The 12,391-nt window shown below is 42.6% G+C and overlaps 1 protein-coding gene across 1 annotated transcript in view; it reads right to left on the reverse strand.

Moving 5' to 3' along the window:
• Positions 1-764: 764 nt before the first annotated feature.
• Positions 765-12,391, reverse strand: part of KIF6 (kinesin family member 6) — a 215,962-nt gene continuing 204,335 nt past the window's right edge. Inside the window, exons 20-22 of the mRNA XM_054162516.1 lie at positions 9,264-9,353; positions 5,101-5,207; positions 765-854 (exon numbers count right to left, since the gene is read on the reverse strand). Of these exons, the coding sequence (XP_054018491.1) occupies positions 838-854; positions 5,101-5,207; positions 9,264-9,353 (214 nt within the window). The 3' untranslated portion in view covers positions 765-837. The remainder of the gene's footprint in view (positions 855-5,100; positions 5,208-9,263; positions 9,354-12,391) is intronic.

Raw genomic sequence — 12,391 nt, forward strand, 5'->3', positions numbered from 1 at the left:
GTGACTTCTGTCAATATATTGCTAGATCTTTATGTGAACAACACAAACTCTTCCAAATGCACAAGTGTAACCTTAACACTACCATGAAAAATGATGACTTCAGTCTGCAATTCTGGGTATCTCAGAGAAATAGACTGTATTTTACACTGCATTTTTGAACTTGTTCTATTCTGAAGTGTAAAAGAAGTTATTGCATAACCAGATATTATGCAATAAAGTAGTATGGAGTCAACAGTGACCTTACATTCTATATAAGGTCTAACTGCAGTTACATTTTCACATCTCATTTGTGTTCCACAAGTCTTTGCCCTGTGTTGCTTTACCCTTATTGAGAGTCATTCCTTAGGAGGAAAAGACAAATTAAAGCAGCAAAAGGTCTGAGATCAAATTGTATAGAATTTTGTAACCCAGGAAAATGCAGGTTTTGCTCAGACATCTCTGGATGCTAAATGGGTGTCATTACTACAGCTTTATGCATATTGATGCAAACAAAACTACCATCAGTGACAACAGGCATTCCCCAGATTAAGATGCAGAAGACTATTAATTCACTAGGTAAATTTAACATTTGGAAAACATACAATGAATCTCAATAAACAAACATATTTGCCAAACTCTTCATTGGTTATTTTAGTCTTGCTTAATCTTAATGCAAGCTGAAGATACTGAGTATAATTCTTTGGAGCAATGGATTTTGCTGCCGAAGACAAGTAATTTCTATACCTTTACCAATTAAACCTGAAGTCTATTCATACCTGTTTTTAAAAAGAAGAGGAAGGGAAAGAATAAAGGCCATTAACTGTTTCTAGATGGAAATAGTGGACTGCAACAAGAATTTCATTTGTTTCCCAAGCCTGAAAGGAGAAAAAGAATACATTAGGATATAGTTCAGGTTGTCTTGTCAGTTTTAAAACAAACATCAGAGACACACAAACACACACACACACAAATCTTGTTAATTTAAAACTTTCAAGACAAAAAGACATTCATCTACCCTTCTGTATTTTAATTTCCCTACTTTGAAACTAAATAAGGCCACAAAAGTGTGTTTGCAGAATAGCCCTTTGAAAGAAGCTTTCCAATGTAACTACAATGCTCTAATAATCCCAGCAAGCTCCTTTGTATGTACCTGCTTTAATTCTGCTCTGTTTTGAAACCAAATGGTAATAACCTATAAACCTTGAGGTAATAATCTCCACTGGGACCTATCATTCCCTCCCTTGAATTATTGTTACTAAGGATACTGAGCATTCCCATGCTTTCTGTTTGTGAGCCTTATTTTCCACTTCGTTGGCTTCTGCACACATTTTTCCCCACTCCTAGATAGTGTAAAGTGGGGCCCTGAGTTTGCCTCTAAGATACTGATTTAACAGTGTGAAAGGGTGAGGATCAATAAAGGAAAGTGCAGTAAGCATGTTGACATATTTTAGGCCTAGCAGACTTTGGTTTGGCTGAACCTGTGCTTTCTCATGTTGTTACCTGCAGTACACTTTGTGTGGAGAATAGAATAGAATAGAATAGAATAGAATAGAATAGAATAGAATAGAATAGAATAGAATAGAATAGAATAGAATAGAATAGAATAGAATAGAATAGAATAGAATAGAATTAACCAGGTTGGAAGAGACCTTCGAGATCATCAAGTCCAACCTATCACCCAACACTACCTAATCAACTAAACCATGGCACCAAGCGCCCCATCCAGTCTCTTCCTAAACACCTCCAGTGATGGTGACTTCACCACCTCCCTGGGCAGCACATTTCAATGGCCAATCACTTTTTCTATGAAGAACTTCTTCCTAACCTCCAGCCTAAACTTCCCCTGGTGCAGCTTGAGACTGTGTCCTCTTGTTCTGGTGCTGGGTGCCTGGGAGAAGAGACCAACTCCCACCTGGCTACAACCTCCCTTCAGGTGGCTGTAGACAGCAATAAGGTCTCCCCTGAGCCTCCTCTTCTCCAGGCTAAGCAACCCCAGCAACCCTCAGCCTCTCCTCAAAGGGCTTGTGCTCCAGACCCCTCACCAACTTTGTTGCCCTTCTCTGGACACATTCCAGCCACTCAACATCTTTCCTAAACTGAGGAGCCCAGAACTGGACACAGGACTCAAGGTGTAGCCTAACCAGTGCTGAGTACAGAGGCACAATGACTTCCCTGCTCCTGCTGGCCACAATATTCCTGATGCAGGCCAGGATGCCATTGGCCTTCTTGACCACCTAGGCAGGCTCATGTTCAGCCTACTATTGACCGGTACCCCCAGGTCCCTTTCTGCCTGGCCACTTTCCAGCCACTCTGACCCCAGCCTGTAGCACTGCATGGGGTTGTTGTGGCCAATGTGTAGAATCCAGCACCTAGATGTGTTAAATCTCATGCCCTTGGACTCTGCCCATCTCTCCGGCCTGTCAAGGTCCCTCTGAAAGCTCTCCTACCCTCTAACTGATCAACACCTGCTCCCAGATTGGTGTCACCTGCAAATTTACTGATGATGGACTCAATCCCCTCATCCAGATCATCAATAAAGAGATTGAACAGGATGGGGCCTGAAAATGAAGAAATGCTTCTCCATCTCAGATGGAGAATTTGAGGAGGAGACAAGAGAGTACTGGAATCAGTACCCTTAGCTTCCATAAGAAGCTGTTTGATGCAACTCAGTGACTCTGGGCAATTAATTTCTTTGTGGTTTATTTTGTATATGTTTGAAATTTATCGAGGAAAAGTTTTGTGTGAGACTGGTAGCACATAACTTTTCCCCCAAAAAATATTCAGTCAGAATACATTCTTTCTTCTTCTACTCTTCCTTTCTGCTTAACTCTCCACTTCCTCTGATAGCTTTCCTTTATGCATAAAACTAAATCCCCATCCTCACTTCCAAGAAGAAATTTCTCCAGTTGTTTGCACTGGATGCAACTGTTGTTAGAAACTCCATAGAGCCAACAATGCACAAACACTAGAGCAGTTACTGAACCTCTTGTTTCCTTCTAGTCTAGAAATAAATCAGGAATGAGTGATGTGCTCACAGGAAGAGGGGATGCATAAGACTATCACAGATATGGGAATAACAGAGTTTTGCTGCCCATTTTCTTCTCCCAGTTAGAAAGGCTACCACTGCACCACATAAATGTCTTCAGCTTTCACTGCAGTGCTGAAGCATGAAATATTTCCTTAGTAGTACTAATCCATAGCTTTTACCTTCCTTTGCCTTGCTAAATTAGAATTTACAGTTTTCCCCCCCAATCAATGGTTCCTGCTATCACTGGCTCCATCCTTCAGATCTGTGAGGTTTTTCTCTTCCTCACAAGCAGTCAAGGAATAAAAGCCATCTTTTATCTGCCAGGTTAACTCCAAATCTTCCTCAGAACTTCCTGCTGAGCTGTCTCTTACCTATGACACATCAGGTACCTACATGTTTGTAATATGCAAGTTGTACTTAGGAAGCCTCTTTACTTCTTACTCCCCTGCCCATGCTTAGTGATAGGCACTGCTACTTTTTGGCTACTTAGGGCAGCATGTAGCACATATTTAAGTGAACTTCAGAACAATTCCATGTGTTGAATGTCCTTTATTCTGCAAAAATCCCTTTTATAACTTGGGGTCTAATAGTTGTCAAAGTTGATAATACCTAGTCCCTTCTGAATCTGGTGGCAATAACAGCCCATGGCTGAAAGGGACAGAAAAGGCATTTGAGAGAGACATGCATGATATGGTATGATTTAGAATAGAATAGAATAGAATAGAATAGAATAGAATAGAATAGAATAGAATAGAATAGAATAGAATAGAATTAACCAGGTTGGAAGAGACCCTCGAGATCACCATGTCCAACCCATCACCCAACACCACCCAATCAACTAAACCATACAACCAAGCATCCTGTCAAGCCTCGCCCTGAACACCCCCAGCGACGGTGACCCCACCACCACAGGACAAGATGAGTTGTTGTTAGTTAAGATTACTGTGTTTCACATGAATGAAGCATATTTGGTCCTTCTAAAGGCCTGAAAAGTTTCTTGTGTGTGCTTGTCTCTAACTGTGCTCTGGTGAGCTGCCTATAAATTCAACTTGTGGAAGAAACCTGACAACAGCTTTTCTAAATAAAGAAAAACAGGGATCCCAAAGCCCATGTATGTTAAGTGTTTGTTTTAGGTGAGTGTAAGGGAGGCTGTTTCTTTCTGCCACTGTGTGTTTATCTGACAGTTTTCTGATAAGCAGTATGACACTGAAACCTCACTTTGTGACAATGCTAACACCATCTGCCAGGAGCTGACAGCTTGTTGAATAATGCTGTCATCAGCACTCAAGCGCTAATGGAAAGTTATTGCTCCACTGACTGCTAACACTTTCATCTCTAATTGGTTGCTGCCACTAGAAACTAAGATAGATAGATAGATAAAGAAAGAAAACAATAAAAATCATGTGTCATTTTTCTTTATCATGATGAATTACTTTTAGCACTTTTAGGCTACCTTGCAGTGCCACTGCTGTGTATTTATTGCTTTCTGCTTCCTGTGTACTTATCTACACCAAAGAATGAACTTTATTGCCTACCTATGATTGTACTCAGTGCCTGGCTTAGTGACAAATACCCATAGAAAGTTTCACTAGACCTTGATATAGGGAAATACCTGTTAAGGGCATACTCTTCTAGATGCAGAGGGCCAGTCTACCACATGAGACACAGTGCAATCATTTGTGCAATCTTTGGTGTCCATTGTTGCAGCTAAATTTTTAACAGCTGCAAACCAGGCCAGAAAAAGTATACAGAAAAAAGTGGAGGTATTTTTTTTTTTTGTAGACATCAAGAAAACACAGTCAAATTAATTTACTTAAGTGTAAACAAATACATTATGCAAGATGCACAGACATGCATGCACCAGAAGTTCACTGGTGATGGCTGAGAAGGACAGCCTTCATAGTTTTACACTGCAGCATTGAGCTACTACATTAAATACGTGTTAAGAACCTCAAGTACTTAGAACAGCTGATAAGATAAGGTAGTAAAACTTAAGCCACTTGCTTCATTGTAAATGTGAACTAAAGCTATTTTGGCTTAAAACACTGTACTGGAGATTCTGGCTTGGCTTCCTATTTTTTGGCAGGATTTACCTTTCTTTTGTAGGATGTTCTGTCTTGCTTTAATGAAAGCTAGGATGTCAGCATCAGCCTGGTTGTCTCCAGTTAGAGGAACAGAAGTACTTGACTTTGGTGGGGTCCTGAGAAAAGAAAGTATACTTGTGTACCAAACAAAGTAAGTAGGTTACTTTTCCACTCTATTATCTCCTCTCTCTTTTCAGTATGGAGGACTGTGTTCTTCAGATAAAACAGATAAACAGATAAAACAGAATAGCACAGCACAGCACAGCACAGCATAGCATAGCACAACATAGCATAACATAGCATAGAATAGAATAGAAAAACCAGGTTGGAAAAGACCTTTGAGATCATTGACTCCAACCTATCACCCAACACCATCTAATCAATTAAACCATGGCACCAAGCACCCCATCCAGTCTCTCCCTAAACACCTCCAGTGATGGTGACTCCACCACCTCCCTGGGCAGCCCATTCCAATGGGCAATCACTCTTTCTGGGAAGAACTTCCTAACATTCAGCCTAAACCTCCCCTGGTGCAGCTTAAGACTGTGTCCTCTTGTTCTGGTGCTAGTAGCCTGGGAGAAGAGACCAACCCCCACCTGGCTACAATCTCCCTTCAGGTAATTGTAGACAGCAATAAGGTCTCCTCTGAGCCTCCTCTTCTCCAGGCTAAGCAGCCCCAGCATACATTGTTAGAGATGGCACAGTTCAGAGGACAATCAAGCTCAGGACTTCTTAATTCTGTTATTCAGGTTCTTAAAATGAGCCAATATATTTTTAGTCTGATAGGGCTACATGCTTAGCAGCTGTAAAACCTCTCACAAAGATTTAAAGGTACGTTACAGCTGAATCAAAGACTTACTGTCACGCAGAAAAGCCTAGTATAGTGGATTTACCAAAGAAATGAGGGAAGAGACTATGCCATGAGTTTGCTTTAGGAAAAACCACTGGAAACTACAGGCCTGTCAGCCTGACCTCAGTGTCAGGCAAGATTATGGAACAGGTCATCTTGGGGGCAATCACTGCACACCTGAAGGATGGCCAAGGGATCAGGTCCCACCAACATGGATTTGGGGCAGGTCCTGTCTCAACAACCTGATCTCCTATGATCAGGTGACTGCCTGGTGGATGTGGGGAGGCCTGTGGATGTTGTCTACCCGGACGTCAGCAAAGCCTTTGACACCTTCCCCCACAGCAAACTCCTGGCCAAGCTGTCAGCCCCTGGCTTGGACAGCAGCACTCTGAGATGGGTTAGGAACTGGCTGGAGGGCTGAGCCCAGAGAGTGGTGGTGAATGGTGCCACATCCAGCTGGCAGCCAGTCAGTAGTGGTGTGCCCCAGTCCTGTTCAGTATCTTCACTGACGATCTGGATGAGGGGATTGAGTCAGTCTTCAGTAAATTTGAAGATGACAACAAGTTGGGAGCAGGTGTTGGTCTGTAAGAGGGTAGAAGGGCTCTGCAGAGGGACCTTGACAGGTTGGACAGATGGGCAAAGTCCAACATGATGGCATTCAACAAGTCCAAGTGCTGGGTGCTGCACAACTACCCCATGCAGTTCTACAGGCTGGGGTCAAAGTGGATGGAGAGCAGCCAGACAGAAAAGGACCTGGGAGTACCGATTGACAGCTGGCTGAACATGAGCCAGCAGTGTGCCCAGGTGGCCAAGATGGCCAATGGCATCCTGGCCTGCATTAGGAATAGTCTGGCCAGCAGGAGCAGGGAAGTCATTGTGCCCCTGTACTCAGCACTGGTTAGGTCACACCTTGAGTCCTGTGTCCAGCTCTGGGCCCCTCAATTTAAGGACATTGAGGCTCTTGAATGTGTCCAGAGAAGGGCAACAAAGCTGGTGAGAGGCTTCAAGCACAAGCCCTATGAGGAGAGGCTGAGGGAGCTGGGGTTGTTTAGCCTGGAGAAGAGGAGGCTCAGGGGAGACCTCATTGCTGTCTACAACTACCTGAAGGGAGGTTGTAGCCAGGAGGGAGTTGGTCTCTTCTCCCAGTCAATCAGCACCAGAACAAGAGGACACAGTCTCAAGCTGCGCCAGGGGAAGTTTAGGCTGGAGGAGAGGAGAAAGTTCTTCACAAAGAGAGTCATTCGTCATTGGAATGGGCTGCCCAGGGAGGTGGTGGAGTCACCATCCCTGGAGGTGTTCAAGAGGGGATTGGATGTAGAACTTGAAGCCATGGTTTAGTAGTCATGAGGTGCTGGGTGACAGGTTGGACTTGATGATCCTTGAGATCTCTTCCAGCCTTATTGATTCTATGATAGTATTTTTGCCTACTGTAAGTTTTCATACATATGTTATAGTAAATAGTCATATATAGCATTTACTGACAGATGCAACTTCTTTGTGCTGCTGAGCCTCCAGTTCCAGCTGAGATATTTTGTCTATGAAGTTAAATCTGTGATTTTGCTTTTGATAGACCCCCTCCAGTGGTATAAGGTGGTACAGTACAATGAAGCTATCTCAATCAGCTAAGAAAGCTAAGAATTTGGCCCTGTGTCTTTAGCCTTGTTTGAAGATAAAGCATTAATAGTGAAATAACAAATAGAGTAGCAAAAAGTACAACATGGAAGGACAAGCAGAACTGAAGGGAGAACGTATTTTTTCCCCCCACATATCCTACCTTAGTAATTACAGTTCTTTCCACTGTTTCTTACTGACTATTGCAGGAGAATGTCATTGTGCCTACATAAACAGATGTCTGATATCCTTGTCTTTGTGCTACTATTTAAGTCCTCACTTGCCGAATTAGTGAACCATAATGGAAAACGTTTACAAGGTGATCTCAGAACACCAATAAAGGCCTATTCTCTTACTGCTTTTAATTCAGTTAGCAACAACATAAAAAATACACAATATATTTGAGAAGGTATTGTCTAAATTCTGTTTTACCTTCTCTTTTCCTTAAACCCAAATTCAGTTTAAAACATTAGGGTTTAGGGGATTAGATTTTCCATGATTTGTTGCTATTCTACAGACTGCTTGGAAAATGAAACCCTGTAACTGTTGAGCACAGTAATAATGTAGCTTCTGGAAGCATACTTAGAACAGGAAATACAGAATTAAACAGGCTGGAAGAGACCTCAGAGACCATCAAGACCAACCTATCACCCAACACCATCTAATCAACTAAACCATGGCACTAAGTGCCTCATCCAGTCTCTATTTAAACACTTCCAGTGATGGTGACTCCACCACCTCCCTGGGCAGTACATTCCAATGGCCAATCACTCTTTCTGCAAAGAACTTCTTCCTAACATCCAGCCTAAACCTCCCCTGGTGCAGCTTGAGACTGTGTCCTCTTGTTCAACTGCTGGTTGCCTGGGAGAAGAGACGAACACCCACCTGGCTACAACCTCCCTTCAGGTAGTTGTAGACAGCAAGGTCTCCTCTGAGCCTCCTCCTCTCCAGGCTGAGCAACCTCAGCTCCCTCAGCCTCTCCTCATTGGGCTTGTGCCCCAAACCCCTCCCCAGCTTTGTTGCCCTTCTCTGGACACCTTCCAGCAACTCAACATCTTTCCTAAACTGAGGGGCCCAGAACTGGGCACAGGACTCAAGGGGTGGCGTAACCAGTGCTGAGTCCAGGGGCAGAATGACTTCCCTGCTCCTGCTGGCCACCCATGTTGTTTGGTGGGAGAGAAGAACCTGAAAATGACCACGCTGGAGAAGACAGAGAAGCAGTAGCAGTTTGTGCTCTCACAAAGTAGGATGTTTTTTGAGAAAATATGGCATGTAACCTTTGCCAAGCCTGACACAGCTGGGCTGCTGGTGTCATTTCATTTTACTAGAATAATTTGTAGGAGGGAGATTCAAAATCTTTTAAGGATAAAATCATGAGAATTTAAAAAAATAGTCTCTGCATTCTGCAGTATTTACATCTCTCTTCCTTTCCGATGATTTCTTTTACTCTTTCAGAGTCCATTTCTCTTGCTGAGAAGGTGAGGTCAGGAGTATTCATGAGCTCATGGGGGAAAAAAGCCTCAGGCCAAACAAGAAACCACCTCTTAAACAATGATGATACAACTACTTGGCACAAAGCTAAAGGACAACTTTGGTGTGGTTTTAGAGGAGACTGAGGAGACTGTTGTTAATGAGACTGACAGTGAGTTATCTAGGTATTATATTACTTGCTGGTTTACTTTTCCCTCTGAATAGCCCAGGTACTTCTTACCTTGTTTTTAAAGTAGGGTTGCTTGAAGTAATTGAATTGTCCTTCCTAGGAGGATTTTCATTGGGGCTGACTCTTGTGGTCTCTGAAGAACTGGAATGGGAGCAGGATGAAGGAAAGACTATAGCCACACACTAACATAATACACACTAAATAACTACAAATAAGCTGTTTTCCAAGCTGTTTTATCTCTATAAAGCACTTGTTCACTGGAAGAGGCTTTTCAGTTGAAATCATGTGATTATCAGGTTTATATAGAGAATATGGCTACCAAAAAAACATAATAAAAAAGGCAAACTCCTACAGATTATATGTTTAGCATTTTCCTTCTAAGCACAGCTTGTAAAGCACTTAATTGCATCTGATGTACAGTTTGTAATGGTATATTTAGTTCCTAAATTGACTATTAGCCATGTGAGGCCTTAGCTCATTTTCCATTCTATCTTTAGTCAGGCAAATTATTACCAAAATCAGTGGGAGACTGGATAAAACTCAGTGAGAACTTCAGGATGTGGATTGTTGCTTACAGACAAATTGCAAACAGCTGTTGTGCGCTCCTGTTCCTGCAGATACTGCTATCAAGGAACCTCTCTGCTAGAAAGGCAGACTTCTGCCATAGGACATCTAAAAACTCCCTCCTTTCCCCGGGGATTGTGTATGCCGATGGATCTGGCGCCTATCTCGGCGGGGACAATCAGTTGTAGGATTCTTCCAGTAGATGGCAGGATTGGCAAGTTCTTGCTTTTCTAAGTCTGCAGCAGTTCACTGTTGGCTGATGAATTGATATTTCTGGCAGAGAACTCGGAAAGAAATTTATTACTAAAATTTTACTCTATTACACTGTGCCAGGTTCAGTTTTGCAGAAGATATTGCACCCAAGAGTATAAGTGACTTTCAAGCGAACAGCTCCAAGTTTATGGAATGTTTCTCTTTAACTCCTCAAGTCCCATACCATTTGCACCTGCCTAAATGGATTAAAATAACCTCAAGACTCAATGTAATTCAACTAATGCAATATTATACTTAAGGTTAATAATATCCCAATTCTCTATTTCACCTACATATCATAGGAGCTAGAAAGGATGTGATGTTATTACCTACTATAAGCGTAACATTATCTGGGAACTTCCCATCATAGTTCTGCTTTAGAATACCCTGAACATTTTTTCCCATTGATATGGTAGCTCTTAAAAACTAAGTGATTTGGGGTCTTAAATTCAGCTTTCTAAAAGGGGAGGAGAAAGTTCTTCACCGAGAGTCATTAGTCATTGGAATGTGCTGCCCGGGGAGGTGGTGGAGTCACCATCCCTCGAGGTCTTCAAGACGAGATTGGACTTGGCACCTGGTGCCATGGTCTAGTCATGGGGTTTGTGGTGACAGGTTGGACTCTATGATCCTCGAGGTCTCTTCCAACCTTGGTGATACTGTGATACTGTGACCCTATCTGTGCCCTGAGATACCTAGGCATGCAGGTCATATAACCATGGTTTCACTACACATCAGCTGAACCTTAGTAACCATTCATGACTCTGTTCTTAGCCTGCAACAAACATGAGGTGATGTGACTTAATGTGATCCTTGTTCATTGCTTTATTTTTTTGATGAAATAAGCTTCTTTGCCTTTATTTTTTTTGTCAAGAAAAGAATAGTATCAGCTGAAGTAGTTTATTGAATTCAAATGAATATTATTCTCCAAAATTGCTAGATCCCCACTTTAAAGACGATTTGGATCCAGACCTATTTAAAAGGAAAAAAAAAATCTAGACACTTCAGGTGTGGTTCAAGTGGATTTCTGGACTCTGGACAATATGCTAAATCTTGCCTTAGAGTGCATGGGGAGAACAGGGCACCTGATGAATGGGGTATTAAAAACCCTCTAAGACTGAGTGAGATGATGCCCAGAATAGAATAGAATAGAATAGAACAGAATTAACCAGGTTGGAAAAGACCTTTGAGATAATTGAGTCTAACCTATCATCCAACACCATCTAATCAACTAAACCATGTCACCAAGTACCCTATCCAGTCTCTTCCTAAACACCTCCAGTGATTGTGACTCCACATCCCTGGACAGCCCATTCCAATGGCAAACAACTCTTTCTGTGAAGAACTTTCTCCTCACCTCAAGCCTAAACTTCCCCTAGTGCAGCTTGAGACTGTGTCCTCTTGTTCTGGTGCTGGTTGCCTGGGAGAAGAGACCAACCCCCACCTGGCTGCAAGCTCCCTTCAGGTAGTTGTAGACAGCAATAATTTATGAAGTGTCAAAGCACTGTTTCCTGACAACTTCACTAACATTCCTGCTTTCCATGGAGATTAAAGATAATGACATGGATGAGGGGATTGAGTACATCCTCAGTAAGTGTAATGGGTTAGCACAAGGGCTAACCTGCTTGCTCCCTTGACAAAAAAAATGAGGGGAAGAGTAACACACAAAATTCAGGGTTCAGATAAAGATATAAGATAAAGTTTAATATAACAGAAGCTATCATAATCACCCTAGCTAATAATCTAATTAATCTAATAATGCAATGTGTCATCACCTTAGCTTAGCTTGTTTACAGAAGGAGCACAGTGAAAAAAACCCAGCATAAAACAGAAAACCAAACCCACTGCTGTCCCACACCCACATGCCTGTGGAAAGCAGCCAACACCCAAGAATATGGAACACAGCACCAGCAACTGGAACAGGGAGCCTCCCATGCTGAAATCTGAACTTCAAGCTCCACAAAATTTTGCTCCAGTTAGTCCTCTCAATTTTGAAGGTGGCATCACTGCAGCATAGTATTAATAATAGCAGCAGATTCAACTCAATCCATGACAGTAAGTTTGCAGAGAACACCAAACTGGGTGTGAGTGTTGATCTGCTCAAAGGTAGCAAGGCCCTGCAGAGGGATCTGTACAGGATGGATCAATGGGCCAGATCAATGATCTATCGTATGAGATTCAAAAAGGCCATGTGCCAGGTCTTGCACCTGGGTCACAACGCCACCATGCAATGCTACAGGCTTGGGGAACAGTGGCTGGAAAGCTGCCTAGAGGAAAAGGACCTGGGGTTGCTGGTTGATGGCTGGCTGAACATGAGCCAGCAGTGTGCTCAGGTGGCCAAGAAGGCCAACAGCATTCTGGCCTGT

The sequence above is a fragment of the Dryobates pubescens genome, chromosome 6 (assembly GCF_014839835.1).
Source record: "Dryobates pubescens isolate bDryPub1 chromosome 6, bDryPub1.pri, whole genome shotgun sequence".
NCBI classification, from domain to species: Eukaryota; Metazoa; Chordata; class Aves; order Piciformes; family Picidae; genus Dryobates; species Dryobates pubescens.